The sequence below is a fragment of the Lutra lutra genome, chromosome 1 (genome assembly GCF_902655055.1).
Source record: "Lutra lutra chromosome 1, mLutLut1.2, whole genome shotgun sequence".
Taxonomy (NCBI): Eukaryota; Metazoa; Chordata; class Mammalia; order Carnivora; family Mustelidae; genus Lutra; species Lutra lutra.
Genome location: NC_062278.1, coordinates 168803290 through 168829375, shown reverse-complemented (window position 1 = coordinate 168829375; position 26086 = coordinate 168803290). Strand labels below are relative to the sequence as shown.

The following is a 26086-nucleotide window of genomic DNA, read 5'->3' as shown; positions in this document are numbered from 1 at the left end:
GGTGTGAAGCTTAAAGACTAGAAAATAAATGGAGGGCACTGTTTATACTGTGCTGGCCTCTTGTTCATCCAGGACCTTTTCTCCTTCAACGCTGTGAGATGACCCAAGGTCTCAACTCACTGACTGGACTGGCTGGACGTCAGAGCTGGACTGTCCCTGGTTTGACTTCTGTTTCGCAGCTGTTGCATTTTACCTGGCGGATGCTGCGGAGTCGACACGCGGAGGTTTTGCGGGGTCCCCATTTTTTGTTTTTCTCCCTGCACATTTGAGTCCAGGAAAGGCTGGGAGGCTGAAATTTGCTAAAATATCTCCATCTAGTGGGCTCGCTGAAGTACTGCAGAGTTCGGTGTGGTCTGAGAAAAACAATGGGGCGACAGCTGGGGCCGCCCTGCCCTGCTCAGAAACGCCGGTGGCTCCCCATTGTCTGCGGAGTAAAGTCCAAATGCCAAGCCTGGAATTCGAGCGCCGGCACAATCAGGCCCCGCCCTGCCTATCGGACCTTATCGTTGGCGGCGACCTCCTGCCCAGCCAGGCCCAACTCCTCCCCGCCAGAACCTCAAAACCCTCACCTGCCTGGTACACGTGCCTGCCCTGTGCCCCCGCCCACTCTCGGCCTCCTCCTCACCACTCTCTCGAAGCTCAACCTCCTTCCAGGCTCAGCTCAAAGGCCCCCTCTTCCCGGAAAACCCACGGACCCTTCAACCATCTTGACCTGACACCAACACTTGCTGTTAGTTATTTTTATATTTCCATGTTTAAAGCTGTGTTTTGTCAGTGCATGGCCTCCCCTGCCTAATTCGATTGATTGCAATGATTGCACGCCCTTCAGTCTCGTGAATCTGGATCCATATCTGGCCTCCACTTCTTCCCAGCTCTGAGAAGTTGGAAGAGAGGGAACCTCAAACGGTGAAATAGAGTTGAGAGCATCTACCTCACAGAGCTGTGGTGAGAATTAAATAAAACTGGATGCAAAATGGCCAGCACATATAAACACCCAATAACTCATCTTTAGATTGCTCCGATTTACATATAGGACACCTAATTGAACTTGAATTTCAGATAAGTGATTTTATATCTCAAATACCCCAAATATTACATGGGGATTCTGCATAACATTTCACAGATAATGATGTTAAGGATTATTGTTCATTTTTTTAGATGTGCTAAAGACATTGGGGATATATAGATAGATATACAAATTGGCAGATTCTGCATTTGCAATCGCTCCTACTGGCTAACATTTATTGGTCTTGCCAAAATCAATATTCACAGCACTTAGTCATTCGCAGACATGCATACAGTGGAGAAAAATTCAAGTCTCCCAGTATGCAAGTTCCCAGCTGAAGTCATCAGTTGACACTTCCTATTCCAGCTCTCATACAAGGTTCCTTTTGGCAATTTCCTTAGTACCACATTTTCCTCATTTCTGTGCTTTCTGTTGATTTTACTGCTTAAAATGGACACCAAGCAGAGCGCTAAAGTGTCGCCTAGTGTTCCTAAGCCAGGAAGGCTGTGATATGACTTACAGAGAAAATACCTGTGTTAGATAAGCTTCGTTCAGGCATGAGTTACAGTGCTGTTGGCCGTGAGTCCAATGTTAATGAATCAACAGTAGATATTAAATACAATGTCTTTTAACAGAAAGTAAGGTTATGTACTGATCAGTTGATAGAAGTATTGTGGCCAGACTCTGGCAGGAAACTAACCCTGTATTTCCCCATGAGTAATGGTTCAGTATTCACTGATTCGGTGTTCATGGTGACACTATAGAACTACTGTGAATCAGGAGAATCAACTACGTATCATATTATATACCATGTATATCTAAACATCAACTATGAATATGAAAATATATAATAAAATTTAAATATTTAATTATTTATCTATTTAAATATTTATCTATTAGAGAGACATTGAAATATTATGTGAAATTAAACGATGTCTAGGATTGCTTTAAAATATTACAGAAGTGGTTTATTATTAAAATATTAAAATACTACAGAAGGTGTGTATATATATATATGGAGAGTATAAGATAGACAAATTAGCAAAGGTTGAAGATTGTGGAAGTGATGATTTATTAGAATATTCTCTCTACTTCTGTGTTTGAAAATGACCATAACAAAAAGTTTTAAAAAACAGTAGAGGAGAGAATCTTGGGGGAAGAATATCTAATCCGGTAGCTTTCACTCTGGACCCTCTGTTGGGACAGGGCTCCCGATGATGCCACTTGAGATGTCTGTGTGGATGAATCCCAAGCCCTTGAATGCAGAATACCAGGCTGAGAGGTTCAGGAGACCTGGCTGTAGTCTCGGCCCCTCCTCAGACTTACTCTGCTACATCTGGCAACTCTGAGCCTATTTTTCTTATCTGTTAAATAAGGAAATTGAATTGGACAAACTCTGGGTTCCCCTTCATTGTTAAAACGCTCCCATTCTAAAACCAGTATTTCCTAAATTGGCATGTTCTGGTATAACATTACAGCCTCTGGCCGGCTCTCCCTTCCCTGCCTCCATTCATCCTGATACACTATTCTGTGAACCTTGCCGAAGTTCTGTTTTTTGCAACATTCTAACCAGGAAGCTATTCTAATTTTGATTTATCTAAATCAAAGTCTGAACTCAAAGCTGACCGGTTAAGGCCTGTGCAGGTGGACCATCCACGGAAACCCTCTGGTGAAGAAGGACCATGTAACAGGGACAACATGGGATGCACCAGATGACTGCAGAAACACAGAGGAAAGTCACCAAGCTGGCCTAGGGAGGCAAGAGGAAGTAAGCTGGAGGAAGAGATACATGACCTGAGGCTCAAGGAGGGGCCAGGAATTACAGCTGCAAACAGAGGGGAGAAGGATGTTTCAGGCCAAGGCTAATGTGTGTGAAGTCCTGGAGACAGGAGAAATTTGAAAAACGCTTGGATTTCAAAGACCATCACACCAGCCCCATGAATCTCTCTGGCATTATTTGCCACCATTCCCTGTCACCCACCTTCCCCACCTGCCCGGCATGAGTGGTATGTGTGCTGGGGAGCCTGGGATTCATATTTTGGAAAGTATATTTGGGACTCCCCACTAGACCTCCTTTAAAATGACCAGGTCAGGATTAACTTTTACACTTCCCCCACGCCTTTTTGTTTTGCTCATCCTGCGTAATTCTAACGGCCCACTTTTCAGTAGAGGAAACAGGCTCAGTCAGGTTAAGTCACTCAAGACCACCCAGCCAGTGGAAGGGGCGACAGGGATTCAGATGCAGCTATGACTCCTAGCGATTTTGTCCTTCACACTGCACAGGGTAGCCAGTGCACACAATGGCTTTTAGTCAGGTGTCTGCGAGAGGGTGCTTCCTTACAGGTTCCCGGCATGCTGCTGCTTATACATCTACACTGAGAAAGCTGAGGACAGCGTCAGGGCTATGCTTACAGACCCTTTTGTTTTGTTTTGTTTTGTTTTGTTTTGGTTTGGTTTGGTTTAGTTTGGTTTGGTTTTTCCAGGGCTAGGCCGTACAATAAAATCTGTTGGCCTCAACTATCCCACCCCCCACCCCGGGACAAACTCTAAATCTTCAAGCCTGGGTTAGAGTCTCTTTTCCACCTCCTAGCTATGTGACATAGGACAAGTAACTTGGGATCTCACGTAAAACGAATGTTGCGAGACTGCTGTGAGAATTAAACAAAAGTGGCACCTATGCAGGAGGCTATCCGTACGACCCCAGGAAGGGTAGGTAGGACAACTCGCTTACACCCGGCCAAAGGTCAGGAGTAGGCGCGGCTTCTGCGCACGCGCTCTCCGCAAAGACCCGGCAGGCATGCCCGAGGACTCTGCGGCTGCGCATTCGCCCGGCTTTGCGGCCGCACTGCTTGACGGCGGCGGTGACCGCCCACCCGCCGGCGTTACCGGGGTAACGACGAGCGCGTGGGGCTAAGGAAGGTAAGGCGCCCGGGCGAGCTGCTGGGGGTGTCCGGTGGCGCTGAGCGCGGTGGCCACGTCTCGGGGTGTGAGAGGCGACGGCGCCTTCTCTGAAAGCTCTCAAGAGCGAGAGCGGAAAGGGCGTAGAGACTCCCCGGGTTGCACAGCCGCCCCAGAGTAGGCCGGGCAGGGGAGCCAGGTTTCCTGGTTCCACCGGAATTAGCTCCTCTCCGGTTCTTCCAGCACCTGTAGCCCTTTGCACTTCTCTTCGTTCTTTCCCAAGAACAGGATGCCGCGTTCAGTGCTGGGGGCTGGGGACGTAGAGGTGTATTGGACACCCGTCTCTGCCCGAGAGGATCCTCAGCAGCTAGTGCAGTTGTTGAAGGGCGGGGGGCGCTCAAGGAAATCCGCAGAGGGATGAAGTAAGGCAGGGAGTTAGAATTTCGTGGGCCCTTAATACCTTCTGGCTTGTGTGCAGTCACATATTGCAGTTGCAGCCCCCGTCTGGCTAGCATCTTGCACATGACAGGCCCAGTACGAGGCTCCTTCGCCTTCACACAGTTAACCCACTTAATCCTCACAACAACCTTCAAAGGGTTATCGTTTGTTGATGTGGCTTAGTCTCAGGTTATGACTTGAGAGCTCCCCAGGGTCTGGATTGTTTGCCTTGTCCCTTTCATCCTTGCCTCCCTTATCCCAGGAGGTACACCGTTGGAGCTTCAAACATTTTTTAATTGGGAGAAGGTGAGCTTTACTGGGTGGGAGGTTTTTTAACCAGGTTTATTTGGCAAGGTGTTTCCAGGGGATTGGAAAATTAAATGGAGCTACCTCCCCCGTTTTTGTTTTGCTTGTTTTGTTTGGATAAACATTTACTGAATACCTAAACAGTGTTAGCTTGTCTGCTCAAGGGAAGAATAAGGAGCAAGCCCTGCTTTTGATAGTAAAGTAAATGCACTTATACTTCTTGTGTCTGGAGTCAAGTATGTCCTGGGTTGGGAAAGGAGAAACAACAATCCCTTACAGGTGCCTAGCACTCAGCCCCTCTGAGTCCCTTTCCTGCTCTGAACAATGGGAGTATACTTAGGGAGCTGTTGGGATTAAGTGAGTTTGAATAGGCTATCCTGTCACCAGTAGCTGGCAATTTTGGCTACTGCTGAAATCATCTGGGTCCCACCCCAGAATTTCTGATATAATTGCAATTAAGCTCTGAGCATTAGGAGTTTTAAGATTTCTCCAGGTGATTCTACGGGCACCCAAGCTTGAGAGCCACTATTGTATACCACCCAGAGTTAATTAATCTCTTTTCAGTTCTCATTCCCTGCTTGAGCCTCTGCGTTGACTCCAAGTCTAAACCAGCCTTCACCTTCCAAACCCCTTGACAACTGGCCCAGTCATTCCTATACATACGTGTGTGGTTCAGACATGGGTCTCTTTAAGGCCAGTCTTCTTACTATGCTATGTCTCTGTGCACTGGGGCTTTGGGCAAATGATTGGCCCTCTCTAAGCCTGTTTCCTTGTCTGTGAAAGAGGATAGTAGTACCCATGTGTGTAGCATATGGCACAGTCCGTGCCTGGCTTGTCGTACCTACTGATAATTACCTCTTCTAATTTTATTCACAGGCCACATCTTACATTATGCTGTTCTCCTCTCATGGCACTAAAGAAACATATCTTAAATGCCTAATGCAGATAATGGAAGATAGTGAAGTCAGTCCTTTCTCCCCCATTTTGCCTTTCAAATTCAACACAAGACAATTCCTTCACAAAACCATGAAACTAGAGATCATTTGGTTTGTCCTATTGAATTTTTTAAGTAGCAGTTTTATTGAGACCATTCACATACCGTAAAACTCACCCTTGTAAAATATACAATTTGGTGATTTTAGCATATTCACAGTTGGGCAGCCATCACCACCACTGCAATCCAGTTTTAAAACATTTTCATCACCCTCAAAAATAAATCTGTACCTATTAGCAGTTGCTCTTCATTTCTCCCTTCCGTCAGCACCTTGTGATCACTAATCCACTTGTGTCTCTACGGATTTGCTATTGCAGACATTTCTTATTAATGGTCTTATATGTGGTCTTTTGTGACTACTTTCACTTAGGGTGATGCTTTCAAGCTTCATATACACTGTAGCATGTATCAGCACTTTGTTCCTTCATTGCTGGTAATCCATTATATATGGATACAACACATTTCATTGATCCATTCATCTGTTGAGGGACATTTGGGTTGTTACCACTTTTTTTGTTGTTGGGTTTTTTTGGCTATGATAAATCACTAAACATTCCGGTATGGATTTTTGCATGAACATGTTTTTAGTTTTCTTATATCTGTACCAAGGAGTGGAATCGCTGGATCATATGGTTATTCTGTGTTTAACCTTTGAGTGACTTCCAAACTGTTTTCCAGTCCTATTCAAGTTGAAGATGAAGAAACAGAGCTCAGAGAGCTTAAGTGGGTTGTGCAAGGTCGCATGATAATAATGGCAGGTTTGCATATCTAGGAGTCCTATGAGCCAGATTCTTGAAGCCTTTCCTGCCACATGGGCAGAGGTGACACCACCAGACTTTGAGGTTTTGTGGAAAGCAGGGAAGATTTTGTGGCAGGAACCTTTCTGTCACACACACTTGGGTTGGAATACAGAGTTCTTGCCATCAAGTGTCCTAGCTCATTCTTGCTTTTTTCTTAAAGAGTATATATTGGGGTGCCTGGGTGGCTCAGTGGGTTGGGCCTCTGCCTTTGGCTCAGGTCATGATCTCAGGGTCCTGGGATCAAGCCCCACATCGGGCTCTCTGCTCAGCCTCTTTCTCTCTGCCTGCCTCTCTGCCTACCTGTGATCTCTGACTGTCGAATAAATATATATTTTTAAAAAAACATCTTGAAAAAAAATAAGGAGAATATAGCAGCAATCTGAGGGAAAGTTCCAAACCAGGCAAATTATGACTTCATTGTCACTTGTTCGAGAGAATTTAATTGGAAGTTCTTGAAGTTAGCCATTTAACATTTCCTCTTTTTTTTTTTCATTCAAAAAATTCCAAATGTAGCATATACAAGTAGCATATACTAACCAGAAGTTAAGTTTCAAAAGTGAAAAATCTCATAAAAGTTCAACTTGTTCCTGAAAATGCCTAGAAAGTTTCTCACTAGATTCAAACATCCTGCCTCAAAAAAGCTGACATAGCATTGTTTAAGTTTTAGGATAAATTGCTGTTTCTTCTTTTTTTTTTTTTTTTTATTGCTGTTTCTTCTGAATACGAAATGTGATCATCAGCTTGGATTGAGGGATAAGTCAGCAAGTGAAAATTTAGTTAAAATGCTCTTGGAAGAAAATCTCTTAATTGCCCATTAACATCCAACATACATGGCTTGTTATAAAGGCTTTATAGCATGTGTATAATGTATATATGAGTCATGCTCGGTATGTAATTCCATTGAGGGATCTTATTTAAAAAATTACTCTAGTGTTTGCTGCTTAGCATACTTGGTTATTTCTATGAAGGTTCCAACTTGGTGATTCTTATTTTTCACAGTTATCTTTGTAATTGGTTTTTCAATTTCTGTAACTCTTGCTTGTTCTGTATTTTCCTTTGTCCTCATCTAATTCCTCAGTTTCTTTGAGAAGGCAGATAAAGGTATCATCACACACTGGACAAGGCATTCAATTTCTTTTTAATGGTCACGAACCCATAAAACCACTTACCTTCCACAGATTTGGCCACCATCACTGGCTGTTTCAGGCTTGGTTGCATCCATTGCCCAATGGATCCTGGTATTAAGTGCAGGAGGCATTTTAATAAGCAGTTTTACTTTTTTCTCTTGGGTCCATGTAGATGAAACGTGAAAACTGTATTTTCAAGCACTGGATCTGCTCTCCACTTAAATCAAACTGGGCCGGGACGAAGGGAGCAGCAAATTCGAGTCTACCCTCTCATTCCAGGGCATCTGTTGGGAGAGTGGAGTGCCTGGCCCAGACGCTTGCACTGTTTACATTTTCCCCCTTTGCATGTGGTTGAATTTTCCTAAGTTAGATATATCTGCTGTGGCTCTTTTTCTTTATCACACGGTGCACTCAACTTCATTTCCTTCCTTTAGCCATTATGAAATTGTAGCCTGTTGTGTTACCTTCAGTTTGCTTTCGTGTGTGTTATGTGCTTGTTTTGTCTCTTCAGATTGAGTATAAGGCCTGGAAGGGAGAGGTACTGACTTTGGCTTCCTGTACTTCCTCAGAGTGCTGAGTGCACACTGGCTCAGGACTAAGACAAGGACAGACAAGGACAGTCTTGGCTAAGTAATTCCATAATTCTCTGGAACCCTTTGGCTCCTAACCTTGAGAAATAGTGGGCCTTCAGACAAGGAGGGTGGGTGGGAGATGCTGCCTATGCTCACAGCAGAGCCCCGTGAGAAGAGTGTAGGCTTTGAAATTCAACAGACCTGGGATCATCTGAACGGACCTTTTACAAAATCTCTCCGACCTGAACCTGTTTTCTTCATCTGTAAACCAGAATTGGTAGTGCTCACCCCATAATGATAATTAAAGCAAATACATGCGTGAAGCTCATTATGTACTAGGTACTGTTCTCGGCCCTTTATGGGGTCTTAACTCTAAGATAGAATCTGTTTTTCATCCTTATTTCACAAATGAGGAAACCAAAGCACAGAGAGATTAAGCATCTTTTGCCCCAAATTACACAGGTAGGACTCGTAAAGCCAATTCAGTCCTGGCATTCTAGCTTTAGAGTTCGTGCTCTTTGCCACTCACATTTGGTGGTACATAACAAACCCTGAAATAACGGTTTCTGTCATTGCTGTTATCACTTATTAATTTACCTTATAAATTAGAAGATGATTGACCTAATGTTTAGAATGTATTTTAAGGTCCTTTTATTTTGGAAAATAAAAATACTGACTAGATTTAATTCTTTGAGGACAGTGTCTTTTTTGGCTTTATCTTTATATAGCCAACACCTCTGATTATAATGAGGCCCTGGTAGATACTCAGTAAATGTCTGTTGTCTGAGCAAAAGAACAGGAATCCTGTTGTGCTTGCTATCAGTAGACTTTTGCCTGGCATTATGACTTCAGACATGCCACTAGGCCTCAGTCTTGTCCATGATAATTAGAAATATCATTACTGACTTCTTGAGCACGGTTTTGGGAATTGAGATATTTTAGGTGATTGGGATTTGTAGTGCTTGTACAAAATGTTCTCATTACTCCTTCTTTTAGTACACTGCTTCTAAATATTTTATTTTTCACATGGACCACAAAGTTTTCTGAGCCTAGAGATAAATGCATCCCCATTTTTGGTCAACATAGTTATGGATTGGCTATCTATTTCTTTCTCCTTATTATACTCTTTTAAAAACAGCTACCCTTGAGAAATGGCAGAAGCAGTTTTCCGTGCCCCAAAGCGGAAAAGAAGAGTGTATGAGAGTTACGAGTCTCCACTGCCCATCCCTTTTGGTCAGGACTGTGGGCCTAAGCAAGACTTCAAAGTGTTCACAGCAGAGCTGATAAACAACAATGTAATTGTGAGGAACGCAGAAGATATGGAGCAGCTCTATGGGAGAGTAAGTGTTAGAGGCTTTGACATGGCTGCTTTTGACAGCCCTGAGCCAGCTATCCTTTTTGCTTCCCCCCCATTCACTCCCAAAAGCAAACCATAATTGACCCATATTCTTTTCTTGCCATTCAGTCCAGTGTTGGAGAGAACTGTGCAATTTGAATCAGGTGCCCGGAAGCCATATGTTAATGAGGAAGACTACTCCCCCACCCTTGAACCCACATTGCAACAACATAGTAAGGTCGTGCATTGGCCTTTCTTGTCTTTCAGTTATAAAAGCCATGCATGTTCATAAAAATGTCAAGCAATTTACAGAAATCTAATGGGTAAAAAGTAAAAATTCCCCTCTCCCACTCCATCTCCAGAGGTAAACACAGAGTGGCGTGTTGTTCTGGCTCACAGATAGGTGAGGCTTCAGTATGTACTCTGGTTCCTTATTTGTGATGAGACCTCTTCTTAGATGAGAACAAGTTCTAGTTTTTGTGTTTTCTGCCCATGTTAGGTTCAGGTTGAGATTGGTAGCCTGCTTCCTCCCCACCTCACCCCCATCCATAGCCAGTACTGGAGGCTTTTTTTTTTTTTTTTTAAGTAATCTCTACCCACAGCAGGGGGCTTGAACGCACAACCCTGAGCTCAAGAGTCACATGCTGTACCAACTGAGGCAGCCAGGTGCCCCAACTTGGGAGCATTTTTTAAATAGCTTTATTGAGGTATAATTTAGTGCCATAAAAATTCACTCATTGTAAATGTGTAATTCAGTAGTTATAGTAAATTCATAGAGTTGTGCAATCACCATTATGGTCCAGTTGTGGAGCATTCCCATCACCACAAAAAGTTCCCTTGTACCATTGCACTTAATCCCTGCTCCCACTTCCAGCCCATGTCACCCACTGATCTACTTCCTCTCTAAAATGTCTTTTCTGGGGCACCTGGGTGGCTCAGTGGGTTAAAGCCTCTGCCTTCCGCTCAGGTCATGATCTCAGGGTCCTGGGATCGAGCCCCGCATCGGGCTCTCTGCTCAGTGGAGAGCCTGCTTCCTCCTCTCTCTCTCTCTCTCTCTCTCTCTCTCTCTCTCTGCCTGCCTCTCTGCCTACATGTGATCTCTGTCTGTCAAATAAATAAATAAAATCTTTAAAAAAAATAAAAAATAAATAAAATGTCTTTTCTAAACATTTTTATATAAAATACATAGGTTGTAGCCACCTTCTCAAAGTGGGATACAGCAGGTGGCACTGATCCTTGTGAAATGGGGCTCTAGGCTAAGGCCCTGCCTCTGCCTGTCCCATTGCCTTAAGCTTACCAAACCCAGACTGAAATCATTAGGTTAAGACACATAAGGTGTACTGAAAGCTTACTAGAACTCTTCAAACAATCAGAAATAAATGCTAAGATCTTCATTAGTAATCATTAATCAGAAGGAAAATGTAAAGCTAAGAAAAATAGAATGAATCTCTTGTTAACTCAAGTAGTTATTTTCCATCAGCTATAAAAATGGTAACTAAACATGAACTAACTTTGTTTTCTCTTTTCCTGGAAGGGTTATTTTGGAAAAGGTATCCTGTCTAGAAGCCGTCCAAACTTCACAATTTCAGATCCTAAGCTCATTGCTAAGTGGAAAGGTAAACGTGTACCTCATTCAGTTCGTTTGGCAAATTATTTTTTTTTCATCTTTGATCTTACACTTTAGATTACATGGGAAAATTCTCTGGAGAAGACATAACATGCACAGTGGCAATTTTACTGCTAAAACTAGCAACTATAATAATTCTGATCAAGGTGAAAGTGTTCTGATGATTGGTGAAAATGAGTTTTAACTAATTTCTGGAGTTATCAAAAGTGTTATTCAGGCTTTTCTGTTGTTAAACATTGACTAGCAGGGTACTGTGCACTCAGAAGGTACTAGTAGTTTAAGTACCTCTTTACCTGTATGCAAAATGAGTTTTATATTTTTTATTTCTAGGATTAGAATTTAAACAATAACCATAACATTAATGAATTTGTTAAAACATTAATTAATGTGTGTAGTTCTTGCTTGACTTGCCTTCTTTTAACTTAAAAATCTTTTACCTTAGTGTGTTTTTCCAAGGAAGTCTCATGGTGATTACATAACCAATGCCAGCAGATAAAAACATAATTGGGATTTTTTTGTAAGAAAAAATACAAATTAAACCTGCACTAAGATACCATTTTAGCAATCAGATTGGCAAAAATCCAAAAGTTCGACCATATTCTTCTTGGGGAGGCCCAGAGAAACACTCTTCACACATCGCTGGTAGGAATGCAGGTGGTACAACTGTCACGGAGGGGAATTTAGCAATGGCTGGCAAAATTATTTATATGTATGTCTCCCCCGCCACAATCTTCCTCTCCCCCTAACCCCTAGCCACTCTAATATGTTCACTGTGTCTCTGAGGTTGCCCATTCTAGATACTTCATTGTAACTGGAATCATACATTGGGAAGCCATGTTGTAGCATTATCAGAACTTATCCTGAATAGTATCCCATTGTATGGGTATCCCATGTTTTGTTTATCCACTCATCCAAAGATGGGCATTTTGGGGTGTTCCCACGTTGGGTCTGTTATGAATAGTGCTGCTGTGAATGTTCATATACAGGGGTGTGTGTGTGTGTGTGTGTGTGTGAACATATATTTTCATTTCTCCTGGGCATATACCTAGGAGTGAACTTGCTGGCTCTTATGATAGTTCTGTTTTCATTTTTTTGGCAAATGCCAAACAGTTTTCCACAATATCTGCCCCCTGTTATATTCCCACCAGCAGTACACAAAGTTCCTAATTCTTCCACTTGTTATCTTCTGGGTTTTGATTTTTTTTTTTGTCTTTTTTTTTTTGATAGCCATCTTGGTGAGTGTGAAATGATAAAAATTTGTAATGTTAATAAAGTCCAGTTTATCTGTTTTTTTCTTTCATTACCTGTGGTTTTGGTGTCATATTTAGAAAACCATTGCCAAATCCAAGCTGATGCAGATTCTCCCCTGTGTTTTCTTCTAAGAGTTTTATATTTTCAGCTCTTAAATTTAGGTCTCTGATCCACTTTGAGTTAATTTTTGTGTATGATATAAGTAGGGGTCCAGTGTTTCGCCCGTGGATATCTAGCATTTACTTTTAACCCAGCAATTCCATTTCTAGGAATTTATCTGAAAGATAGACTGGCAAAAATATGAAAAGAAATTGCACGAGGATATTCATTGCAAACTGTTTCTTATATTAAAGACTGGAAACGACCCAAATGTCCAGTATGAGGGGACGGGTCAGTTAACACTGTACTGCATTCATACAATGAAGTACCATGGAGCTGAGCTAAGAACGAGAGATAACTGGGATGTGTTCCTAAGCAAAGAAAGCACAGTAAGGGGGAGTCTGCGTAGTATGCCATGGTTTATCTGAAGGTGGGGGGATATAAATACATTTTTTTTTTAATTTTATTTATTTATTTGACAGAGATCACAAGTAGGCAGAGAGGCAGGCAGAGAGAGGGGAAGGGAAGCAGGCTCCCCGCTGAGCAGAGATCCTGATATGGGGCTCAATCCCAGGACCCTGGGATCATGACCTGGGCCAAAGGCAGAGGCTTTAACCCACTGAGCCACCCAAGCGCCCCTATAAATACATTTTTGAAATTTAAGGAAGGATAAATCACGGATTCTTTTTAATGCCTATGGTGGAGGGACGGGACAGGATGGAGAAAGAGGTGCGACTTTATAGATTTAACTTTGGAACCTAGTAAATGTGTTACATGATTACAAAACAAAGTTAAATTTTAAAAAGTAATTTAAAAAAAAAGCAGAATCTATATATCAAGTTGGTGGTATAGCCATGGAAGAAAACTATTTTGAGTGACTGTAGAACATGGTGACTTGAGGTTCAATCCTAATAGGATAGACTTTGTGTCAGTTATCTGTTGGCACAGTGTTGTTTAACCAGTGGCTTTCAGCAGCATCCAAATTGCTGACAAGTCTATAGGTTTGCTGGGTAGGTGTGCTGATCTGGGCTGGATATACTCATCCAGCTGATTAGTTATAGAGATCAGCTGGCTGCTCTGATGGATTTAGTCCAATAATGGATCAAACTGGACTTACTAGTGTCTGGTTGTCTGTTGGTTGGCTGTCAGCTGGTCTAGGATGGTCTCAACTGGGATGAGAGGCAGGGGGCACCATATATGTCATTCTTTTAGCAGGCTAGCCCAGGCATGTTCTCATGGTCATGGTGGAGGGTCACAAGCAAGCCCCAGCATGCCGGTGCTTTTTGGACCTCTCCTCACGGCGTGTTTGCTGTTACTCCAGCTTGTCTAGAGTCAAGGTGTTTGGCAGGTGGAAGACCTGAAGAGCTGGGGCCATCAGTGCAATCAACCTGCCCTATACTCTAAAGAAAGGAAGAGTTGCAAAATAATCTTCACATTACTTTCAGCAATTATTTTATAGGTGATAGCAATCATACATCTGACTGTTGTATGGGTATTGTATAGAAAAGCACATGATTAGTTATGTTGGTGTGGTTGAGAGCCAGGATTTTCACAATAAACATCTATACCAGGAAGCAAAGAAGATTATCAAAAAGTGGTAGGCTTGTTTCAAAGGAGGCTCCCCAGACCAAAGAGGGAAACATTTGAACATCAATGAGAATAATGCTATAGGGGTACCTGGGTGGCTTAGTTGGTTTTAGTGTCCAACACTTGATTGCAGTTCCGGCTGTGATCTCAGCGTCGTGAAATTGAGCCCCACATCAGGCTCTGTGCTGAGCATGGAGCCTGCTTCAGATTCTCTCTCTCTCTCCCTTGCTAAAAACAAACAAAAAGAATTAATAATATAATTTGTTTTAAAATCCAGTCATTGGTAATAATATCTCAAAAAAACGCTTGAATCTTTTAATTTTTGCTAGTACATACTGATACATTCCAGGAGAAATTCTCAGTTCACTTGTGGAGGATTCACCATTTTGGAAATCGGTAAACATGGACTGGTTCTTGGGGTCACTAAGTAGTGAGGGATTTCTCTCTATAGAAGATTCCTGCTAATAGGGGCGCCTGGGTGGCTCAGTGGGTTAAAGCCTCTGCCTTCAGCTCAGGTCATGATCTCAGGGTCCTGGGATCGAGCCCCGCATCGGGCTCTCTGCTCAGCATGGAGCCTGCTTCCCCCTCTCTCTCTGTCTGACTCTCTGCCTACTTGTGATTTCTGTCTGTCAAATAAATAAAATCTTTAAAAAAAAAAAAAAGATTCCTGCTAATAAACAAGAAATAATGGGATTAGAATAGCACCATTTTGCATCCTCTAATAAAGCATTGATCACCAGTGGTGTTGATGACATACAAAGAGACAACGCATTTTTTTTGTCTTGTGAGGGAAACACACAGCACCACCCATGAAGTGGGCTGCCCAAGATACTGAGCCTGAATCTGGTCAAGCCTCTAGTTGCACTGATTTACAGGAAACAGGGTCAAAGAATGCGTTAATTAAGCCAGTGCTGCTCAAAGTACTGAAGTGTCACAAGACAAGTCCTTTGCACCAGAATGGAAATAGATCCCCTACTATTTAGCTGTTTACCTATGGCTTCCCTCTCTGTGAACATCAGGCTGTGAAAACAAGGGGAGCTGAACTAAGCTATGTGTTGAGTGAGGCAGTTGCTTAAAGGGTGGTGCAGTCTCTTCTTGGACCGTCCATGAGTAATTCAAGGACAGTACTGGGCCTGTGACCTTTGATGAGCCACCGTGTTTACAGCACAATAGGGATATGATCCTTTGAGGCCAGACCAGGGGGAAGCTGTACAGGACAGAAGACCCAATTGCTTCAGTAAGTGAATCACAGGGAAGAAAAACATGTGGGGTCACATATATTAGAATCAACTTCAGATTTATCAGTCAGTTGTAACGTATAGGCCTTAGATGGATTTTGAGTCTGATTTTCAAAAATTGTGACAGTCCATAGATTTTGGATGAGGCAAAGGAATTAATAGTAATTTTTAAAAGTAATAATAGGGGGTGCCTGGGTGGCTCAGTGGGTTAAGCCGCTGCCTTCGGCTCAGGTCATGATCTCAGGGTCTTGGGATCGAGTCCCGCATCGGGCTCTCTGCTCAGTGGGGAGCCTGCTTCCCTCTCTCTCTGCCTACCTCTCTGTCTACTTGTGATCTCTCTCTGTCAAATAAATAAATAAAATCTTTAAAAATAAAATAAAATAAAAGTAATAATAGTATTGCAATTATTTTTCCAATTTTTATAATTTTTTTAAGTAAGCTCTATGCTCATGTGGGACTTGAATTCACAGCCTCAAGTTCGAGTCACATGCTCTACCAACTGAGCCAGCCAATGCCCCCAATTTTTTTATACAAGGTTTTTTGTTTTTTTTGTTTTTTCATTTTTTTTAAGTCTTTAGAGAAATACATAAGCGCTACTTAGAGATGCTGTGATAGGATGTGAGGGATCTTTTTCAGAATAATCTGGAGACAAGAGAATGAACAGAAGAACAAATGAAGCAAGACTGGCCATGAGTTAATTGTTAAAGCTGAGGGATGGCAACGTGGGAATTTATTATACTATTCTCCTTACTTTTGTATGTCTGAAAACTTTTTTCATTTTTTCAAAAAGTGAGGGAAAAAAGTGGGGGGAAAAATAGCATAATGACTCCCACCATCAAGCTTCAGCAGTTACGAATATTTGGCCAGAAACCTAGAAAGCTTTCAAATAGTATGATGATCTTAACAATTGAGAATCTTCTCTTGATCTGTGTAGGAACTGAATTTTAGACAGTAATAGAAATTTGAAGGAAAGGAATTTATGCCAAGGAATCAGAAATGAAGCTTGTGGACTGCCCTGAAGAAGTAAATCTCAAATGTCCATTTTAGGAGGGTCTTCAAATTCTTGCTTCAGCTTCATCTTCCACCCTCTCTCTGCACTCTCTTCTACTTGTTAGCACTACAGCCACCTTGGGCTGCTTGCCATTCCATGGACCTGCCATGTATTTACTCTCTCAGCCTCTGCATGGCTTCCCCTGCCTCCTTCCCTCTGGTCTGCCTGGTGAACCCTCATTCACTCTTCAGAGCCCAGCTCAGCTACTCCTCCTCCTTGGTGTTTTTTACTAAGCCTTTCAGGTAAAGTGAGCTACTCCCTTTATACTCCTTTTACTCTTCAGCTTGGGTTAGAATCAGTCATTTCTGGTCTGTCTCCCCAACTGGGCTGTATCTCAAGAAGAGAGGATTTACTTTCTTACTTCTATGTCTCTAGTGCTTGGCACATGGATGACTATCAGTAATACATGCTAAATTGTCATTTTTATTAAATTTACCAGAGGAGGGAGGTCATGACACAGCGAAAACTGACAAATTCCTAAGGAGGTAGGAGTGTGTGAACTCCTAGTGTTTTTAAAGTTGATGATCATCTATTCCAAGTCTTTAATGCCCTGGGCAGAAGGCTGAGTTTGGGTAAGGAGAAACGATTTGCTCAAAGGCAGAGTGGAGGAGGATGAGGACTAAAACCCACACCATCAGGTGATCAGTAAATAATACTGAAGGTGGAAAGGCTCAACCGGCCAGATACCCAGAGCTAGAACCCAGAACTCCCAGGCCCACACCCAGCACCAACACTGCCATGAAATTCACTTCATCAATCCTTTTTGTAGGTACATGTGGGGCACTTTGACTGAAGATCCCTTATGGAGCATGGGAAAATGGCAAAGTGCATAACTTTAGGGCCTCAATATTCTCATCCAAAAGTTCAGAGGTGGCAGAGGGGTTTCCTCTTGCATGCCATTGCTGCCGCGCTGCAGTGTTGAGAAGGATTTCAGGGTCACATCTGGGCACAGCAAGAGCGCTGTGATCAGTCAGCGTTGCCTTCCAGTGGATTCAGGGAATGATGGCATATAAAGCACGCCATTGCAGGTTGGGCAAGATTAGCCTTCTAAATGTGTGATTTTGTGATTCTTGAAATTCTCTTTGTTTTTCTGGATTTTCAATGTGGTTTTTACCTTTAGGAAAATTTGTCTGAACAGAACTTTTTTGTTGTTACAGATATGAAGACAGACATGCCTATAATCACGTCAAAGAAGTAAGTCATGATGGCCTTAGTTTAAGTCAGAATTATGGCTTAAGTCAGATCTGTTTGTAGATAGCCTTTCCAGTGTGGTAGGTCACACCTTGTTTTTTTGGCTTTTTTTTTTTTTTTCCCTTTGGTAGTAGGTGTGTCCTTGAAAATTATGTCTGAACTTAATGTGGATCAAGTCATATTTGAAATGCACTAAGTTAATTTTTTAAAACTAATCCTAATCCAAATCCTTTGCCACTTCCAAAATATGAACAAGTGTCCTCTACTGTGTATGTCTTTAAGTGCTAGGATGTTTACACTTAGGTCTAGAACTCACCTCTTCCCTATCCTCTTTCCTCACTCTACACTTGCAGGGTGAGAGAAAGGCTTCCATGGAGGCTCTACCTCATCTACTCATACAATCACAATTCCTTCCTCTGGCTTTTCTTTACGCTCTCCCATTTCCTGGAACTTCTCTTCTTGACCCCCCCCAAGCACGCACGCTTCCTGGCTGTTGCCGCCCATCCCATGATCCAGCCTACATGTCACTCTCTTGGAGGTTTTCTTGTCACCACCACCCTCCCTTGGTGGGGCTGGTTCTTCCAGCTCCCACACAGTCTGCCTTGACGCCCCTCGCTGTGCCGGCTGTCATACACCAGGATTTAGACTGTCAGTTCCTGGAGAGCAGGGACCAGGCCTGCTTCCTCTCTGCAGCCCCAACACAGAGTGGTCCCTTGGTGGGATTTTGTGGACTAAACGTTCATGCATTTAAATCCTCATTGTCCCTGAGAGGCAGCTCCAGTGGTGTCTCTTCTGTAAGCCTTCTAAAAATATTGAAGCCCCAGTGGTTTTTCTTTTTGCTTCTAGCACATACTGGCAGAATCTGATAGCTCCTATTCAGTTATGTGCTCGGTAACCCCATGGCCAGAGGAGTGGCCAGGGGCAATGACCCCAGGGAGATCTCAGTGGCTGCTCTGGCTATACCTGCAGGCTGGGTGTGGGAGTAGGGTTCCAGTCTGTGGGAGGGGCCTGCTGAGAACCTGGCAAAGCCCCCATCCCAGGAGCAGCTGCAGGAAAGCTGCTGCGGTCAACACTAGGACTCAGAAACAGAGCAGAAGCCTGCCCCTCAGAACTGCATCCTGGAGGCGCCTGGGTGGCTCAGTGGGTTGAGCCTCTGCCTTCGGCTCAGGTTATGATTCAGGGTCCTGGGATCGAGCCCCGAATCGGGCTCTCTGCTCAGCGGGGAGCCTGCTTCCCACCCTCTCTCTGCCTGCTTGTGATTTCTGTCAAATAAATAAATAAAATCTTTAAAAAAAAAAAAAAAACAACTGCATCCTGATCGGGCTGGCAGTGGGCATGACATGGCATCGAGCCAGTTTGAGTATGTGAGGTTCTGGGTGGGGGAGATTGTCGCCTGGCTGAAGTTATCCCTTTGTCAGCTCTGCAGTAATAACATTCCAAGCATTTTATTGATCCTTGTATTAGTTCCCTAGGGCTACCGTAGCTCAAAAGAACAGAAATTTAGTCACATACCTCTGGAGACCAGAAGTCTAAAATCAGCGTATCAGCTGGGCTGTGCTCCTTCAGAAGGCTATAAAGGAGGATCCTCCCATCTTCCATGCCTGGTGTGAGCCTCTGGTGGTAGCCAGCAATCTTTGACATTCCTTGGCTTATAGATGCATCTCTCTAGGCTCTTCCTCCATTCTCACATGGAGCTCTCCCTTGTGTATGTCTATGTGTCTCTGTCTAAATTTCCCTCTTCTTTCCTACAAGGAAACCGGCCAGTATGACTTCATCTTAACTTGGTTACATCTGCAAAGACAGTGTTTCCAGAGAAGGTCAGATTCACAGGTGCCAGGGGTTAGGACTTAACCATATCTGACAGTTCTGTCAGAAAATTATGCCCCCCCCATCACTTGATTAATTATTTGGCCATAATAATTGCAGTTGAAATCTAAATTGTTAAATATTAAAAGAAATGGGTTCATTTTTATATTTTTAGGTTAATTTTCCAGCTTAAGTGCTTGTTGTAATTGTTTCTTTACTCTTCCCTCTGAAACTCTGATCCCTTTCTCAAGTGAATTCACTCTGATTGGCTGTTTCCCAACAATAGTTGTCCGTGGGTGATAAGAACCTTCCATGTAATCCTCTCTGGAGGTGAGTGTCCAGATCCTTGGGTGATGCCCTAGGGGACTGAAGTATGTAGGTTGTGTCCTCAAAGGGCCAGTCATGAGGGAGGTGTTGCCCCCCCTCCCCATTTGTAGTCCTCTGTTCAGCCAGCATTTACTGCAGGTGCCCGAGTGTTGGGTGTCGCGTAGGTGCTACAGATACAAGAGGAGGAAAAAATTTCATCCCTATTCTCAAGGGATTTACTGTCAAGTGGGAGCAGAAGAGAAGTAAACGATTGGACTGTTCTGTAATAAACATTGCAGGGAGGTATTACTATGATCACTGTCATAGCTAACAGGTACCGGCTCTCTGACAGTGCTAGCTATCAGTCTGGATGCTTTACTTGACCATCTCAGTTCATCTTCTCGAGAAGCCTTTGAGGTAGGCATAGTCATATCCACTCATTGTATCAGCTCAGACGAGGCAGTTCAGCTTCAGAGCCTCCAAGGAGCTGACACAGGGAGAACAATAACGTGGTTTTACATGCTGGCGTTTCTTGGACATAGTCCATAAACGAGGTCCTGTGCTGATAACACATTTGTGGACTGTCCCCTAAAGTCCTCTCATCACCCCTAGAGGTAGGTCCTGTTATCTTGACAGATGAGGAAACGCAACCAGAGGAGGTTACATAACTTGTGTAAGGGCAGTACTTGGACCCAAGCAGACTGCCTCAAAACTGTTTTGCTGTGAATTTCCAATGACAGATAGACATTCATCTGTAAGTGGGGGAGAGGGGCGTTCACCGTGCCAATGGAAGAGTGTGTTCAAGGCCATAGAGACAGAAGAAGCAGAGGCGTATTCAGATGCTACACCCTTGTGCAGTCGGGTGGCCCTGAAGTGGGTCTGCTTTTCACCAGTCTCTTCACTGCTGCTAATCATAGCTGCCACCTTTTCCCCCTGCCACTCTCTCCCTTATGTCGCCTGACTTTTACTTTTCTCTTCCTGCTGCTTCTCCAGCAGTGTCCGGGGTTAATCGCAACAGGACTTGGCTTTTTCAGGCATTGTCAGCCAATGAGAGGACACCTGCTCTGTGACTCATATGCCATATGTCTTAGTCATTTGTGTATCTGGCTTGTTTGCATCACCAGTCTTGCTCAGAGGCTTTCTCCCACATGCTTTTGCAGCCACGCTCTCATTTGAGCTTCCACAAAATGAGCATCTGAGGTCATAATGAGGCAGGAATGCAGGTGTGATTTTGGTTTTTTGCAGAAGAGCAAACAGTTATAGGGGTGCTAAGTGCTTTAGCTTGGAATCACATGAAAGAGCCAACTCCCGAACCGAGATCTGGTGTAGCACTTGTCCCCACAGAGCTGTCCCGCTCTCAAAAAGCAGTTAATTAAGTTGTACACTTCCATTCATTAAAAATGTTATTTGTGTTTTGTAATGTAATATCTATAAGTCAAAATGATTTTATTTTCAAGTCTCCCCCTAAAAAGCCCACAAGCATATAGTAACAAATATTTATAGAGTACTTACTGTGTGCTGAGCATTGTCCGTGTCTTGTCTCCTTTAATCCTTGCAACAAATCCATCATGTCAGTACGGTCACTCCTGGTTTACAGAGGAGGAGCTGAGCCTTTCAAGGGTCGGGTAGCTAGTACGGGAACATGATGGAATGAGAGTTTGAACTCGTATCTGCCTTGACCACCCTATTGCAGAGATCAGAGCCTCTCTCCTTCTCTGTGTGCTCTTTCTCAAGTTCAGATCTTTTGCTCAAAGGGGCAATAGTTGAACCTTACATCAGTGGTTCTTTCACATATTTTGAGTCAAGGAATTTGATGAAAGTTGGGGATCCCTTCCCCAGAAAGATATGTTGACACAAAAATTTGTGTTCAAATAAAGGAGATTCATAAATCCACAAAGCCTATCAAGCCAGTACTATAGGTGGCACGAAGAGCAAAGATTCTTTTTGAGATCTCTAAAATGAAAGTTCTTTTAACTGTATGCAACAGTGGCCATACTTTTCACACAGGTAAGAAGACACCCTGCCATTGTATGAGCAGCTACATTTTTTATTCTGATTATTAATAGTAATACATAACCCCTTTTTGCAGTAGTTGTCTCATTACCCCTACTTACAGGTGGGGGAACAACCACAGAGAAGTTAAGTAATAGGTTTTGTCACGCATTTATAAGTCAAAGAGTCTGGCTGATGTTCATGCATACGATTGTGGTGTCTACCCTGCTTCTTCTTAGATGTAGGTGTAGCCTTGCTAGGTTTTACTCTTTAAATCTAAGATACAGTTCCCAGTATATAGGAAGGTGTACTCATCCCTCTGTAGGATAGACAGGGTGTGGACAGCTTGGCGATTCCTCTGGGGAATCAGGGTTAAACAGCCACAAATCTTAAAATATAGCAGAGGCCAGCTTCCTTGTTCAGTTGCGTACGAGATGCCACAGTTTATAAACTGTGACATATTCAGCCATCCATACGCAAAGCAAAATACTTAAGGTGAAGAGTAAAATTACCTCTGTCTTCCCACAAACCGTGTGGTCGTAGGTGGTTTCCAGGCCAACGGTTGTAGGTAGAGGCAAAAAGTGCTTGAGTTAGGGCACCTGGGTGGCTCAGATGGTTAAGTGTCTACCTTCAACTCAGGTCATGGTCCCAGGGTCCTGGGATCAAGGCCCGCATAGGGCTCCCAGCTTAGCTGGGAATTGCTTCTCCCTCTTCTTCTGTTCCCCGGCTTGTGCTTTTTCGCTGTCAAATAAATAAATAAAATCTAGGAAAAAGAAAAAAAGTGCTGGAGTTTCACATTGCCTTTAGCTCCCGCTGATGAGATTTCCAGTATGGCAGCCTGACTCTGCGTGGAGGCATCGCAGCAGCAGCATCAGGCCGGGCATCTCACTGGGGCAGAACTCTATTTTCTTACCTGTGACTTTTTATAACGTGGAAAGTGTTCGGGGTTGCCTTTACATTTGAGGAATGAAGCAGATATTCCTCATCAAACTGTACCTCAAAAGTTATTATGAGAGAAAGCGCCCTTTCTGCTAGGATGCTTGGCCATATGTATCCTTTCTTGCTGTACGCAGTGAAGACCTTAGTAGGTACTGTGAAAAATATTTACTGAAGTTCTCATTTGCATTCCAATGCCAAGCAAAGACTCTGTATACTGTGAGTGGGATATTTTTCTGAAAATGTTGTGATATCCAAAATTGAGAATAATGTAAAGGAAATCCTGAGAGAACATAGCCATATTCTCTTTGTAGTCACCTAAATCATTTGGCCAACCAGTTTTGAATTACATACATATTCATACTTGGTCAAACTGGAGTCAAGTTTTTTTTTCAAAGTAAGAAAATTAAATCAAGCTCTAATCAAAACAAAAATAACACATGCTTATTGCAGAACAGTTAGAAAACACACACACAAAAAAAGTATAAAGAAAACATTTACCTATAGCTCTCTACTGAGAAAAACTGCTATAAACGCTTTGACATGCTATGAACCCATCTCTTCTGCATGCCGTGTTGTGTTTTGAATATTGAAATTCAAGCGCTACTAACAGTATTTGCATCTTGCAGGTATCAGCATCGTGTGGAGTGGGCCGCAGAGCTCATGCGAGGACAAGGGCAGGAGGAGAGTACAGTGCAGAGAACCCTCCAGGATTACACAAAACCACTCGAGCATCCTGGTATAAAAAGGAAAGAAGGTCAATGGCACGATGAGAACTCTGAAACGACTTCCAAAATGGAAGTTACCACAGATAGAGAGGAACCTTCTGTGATGAATGGGGACTCAGGAAAGTCAGTTGACATGGACGGTCCCAGCAAGCCATCAGACAGCCTGCAGCAGGGCCCTGGGCCTGACCCGCTCGCTCCCAACGGCGTGGGTGAACCTGTGGTGGAGGTGGCCAAGCCACAGCACCGCCCCCTGCCCGGAGTTTCTTGTGGCAAAGAAGGTGTCCTCCTCCCCCTGTCTGACACTCAGCCTGGAGACGGGAGCCAACCCACAGGTCTCTGTGCCGGTGAGAGGGTGCCTGGTGATGAGTACGTGCTGGTGGAGGAAGATGTGTATGATGAGAGCGAGAAGGAATGTGCCCCAAGTGAAGAAGTAAGTATGGCCGGCCCTTGAACAACAGGGGTTCAGACTGCATGAAACCACTTATACACACAAGGATTGGTGTGCAGGCTTTTGTTTTTTTGGTTTTGGGGGCTTTTTTTGATAAATACAGTACAATACTGTAAATGTATTTTCTCTGCCATATGACTTTTTAAAATATTTTTTTCTCTAGCTTTATTATAAGAATGCAGCATATAACACATATGTAAAATACATGATAATCAGCCATTTATAATTGTTGGTAAGGCTTCCAGTCAACAGTAGGCTATTAGTAGTTAATTTTGGGGGGAGTCAGAGATTATATATAGATCTTCTGTGGCTGGAAGTCAGATCCCCTAGCCCCTGTGTTGTCCAAAGATCAACTGAAGAAGAAAATTACTCACTTCCTCCAGAGCCATAAGTTTCTGGCCCATAGCAGATGTGGGCTAACCAGGATGCCCCTTACTCAGAAATGGTAACAGGCCCATATTAAGTGCCCAGGGCATGTGAGAGGTGGTGAGACCCTCTGGGAGAACCAGCAGGCACTGGATCCCAGCCCTGGTGGCCCAGTAGCTGTGAGAGTTATTTCTCCTAAAACCTCAAAGTTTGTGAATAACTTAACTTTAAAAAAAAAGAAAGTGCAAATTAAAGCATGTATAATAATATTCTTTCCCTTGGGTGGGAAAAAAAGAAGTGCTGTAGTAATTACACATAGTCTTGAGTGCAGCTGTGGTGCAGGGAGTCTCAGGTATGGAGGTCAGCCAGCACAGGAGAAACACTGGAAAGCTCAAGAGCACCCCCCCCCGCCCCCTACCGAGGGATGCATAGTCAGAGTCAGTTGCCCTAGAATTATCTGTAATAGCTAAAATGAGCAAATCTAATGGCTAAGTTGTATGTGAAACACCTGTTTGAAGAAATTTTATCTAGCCTTTAGAATAGGGTTAATGGAGCCTGATAAGCTAGGCCCACCCTTCTGAGTTACAAGTGGGTGAAAAGAAGTACTTAAATTTGACCAAGGAAAAGATCACAACCGTGGGAAAATTTCATGGGGAACATAGAGAGGAAACAAATCAAAATATTAATAATAGAAACCTAAAACTTCTTTTTCCACATCATAATAAAAAACATATTTTTAACAGTATTAATCCAATAAATGTAAATCTGTGAAATTTGTAAGAAAAATGTTTTAAAATGCAATCCGCTCTATGTAATATGTAGTGCTTCTGTTTGTTCTGTATGTATTTTATTTCTTTTCAGTTGGCACCAAAAAGGAGATTAGTATGCAGAAGAAATCCATATAGGATCTTGGAGTATTTGCAGCTTAGCTTAGAAGAGGTATGTTTCCTGCGTGTTACCTCTTCAGCTCTTGGTCTCAGGGCCCGGACAACCTGTAATGGGGTCCACTTGTAAATGCAATTCTGTATGTAATTCAGTAACTATATAATTCAGTAACTGAGTATTCAGTAACTGAACTTTACAAATAGGTATTGTAATAACCATAGGCACCTTCCAAAGTAGGTCTGCCTAAATTTCACTTCTTAACCTTCATTTCATCAGGTCTAAGATCTTGGGGGTCCTTCCTATATCATGAGATACAGCTTATATACCATACCATTCACCCATTTAAAGTGTACAGTTCATGGTTTTTAGTGTTTCATAGTTTCACCAGCTTTTAATAAGCCAAGATGCATGCTTCAAGTCATGTCATGGCTGCTAATTATATAAATGGATTCTAGGTATTTCCTTCTGCAAAATTACCAATACATGTCTCTTAATGGAATAGCTACATTCCCAAAAGTTAGCTAAAAGTGACTTTCTAAAAACAGCATCATAAATTTTCCCTCTGATTTGGAGTTCCTCTATCCTGTGTCCATTTGTTCAGTCCCTCCTCCTTTGCTTATGTTTACACTATGCACAGAAATGTCCTTTTTGCCCTGGAGAACTGCACCCCTTCCTCAATCTCATGTGCTTCCTCTCCCAGAATGCTCCTGCTTGTCTTGGATAGCTCTCGAAGTTGCTAGCACTGTTCTTGGTAGAGATGAAGGTCTCAGGAAGTGCTTGTTGAATGTGTCCACATTGGTAACTTTGTGGGTGCATTCACAGAGAAGTAGTTGTATCTCCATGTTTTCTGGATTTCCTTGTCTGTACTTCTTTCCTTGCAATGAGACCAAACAGACTGTGGGACCCAGGAATGATGTTTGGAATTATTTACTACATCTCCTTTTTCTACAAATGCACCAGCTGAATCTGTTGTAGAAGACAGTAACCACTAGCCACGTGTGACTATTTAATTTAAAAGTGAGCGAAATGCAGAATTCTGTTTCTCAGTTGTGCCAGCTACATTTCAAACACTCAGCAGCCCACAGGAGGATAGTGGTG

General features: G+C 43.0%; 1 protein-coding gene across 4 annotated transcripts in view; it reads left to right on the top strand.

The window, feature by feature from the left end:
- Positions 1-3844: 3844 nt before the first annotated feature.
- The window catches only part of TSEN2 (tRNA splicing endonuclease subunit 2), a 41491-nt gene continuing 19249 nt past the window's right edge, over positions 3845-26086 (top strand). The window contains exons 1-6 of one of the 4 annotated variants that reach the window (XM_047744388.1): positions 3845-3925; positions 9280-9481; positions 11012-11093; positions 17488-17524; positions 23191-23719; positions 24965-25042. In XM_047744388.1, the coding sequence (XP_047600344.1) occupies positions 9293-9481; positions 11012-11093; positions 17488-17524; positions 23191-23719; positions 24965-25042 (915 nt within the window). In that variant the 5' untranslated portion in view covers positions 3845-3925; positions 9280-9292. Of the gene's footprint in view, positions 3926-8176; positions 8200-9263; positions 9482-9606; positions 9716-11011; positions 11094-17487; positions 17525-23190; positions 23720-24964; positions 25043-26086 lie in introns of those variants that run through there. The other 3 variants (XM_047744386.1, XM_047744397.1, XM_047744407.1) reach the window with 3 other exon arrangements.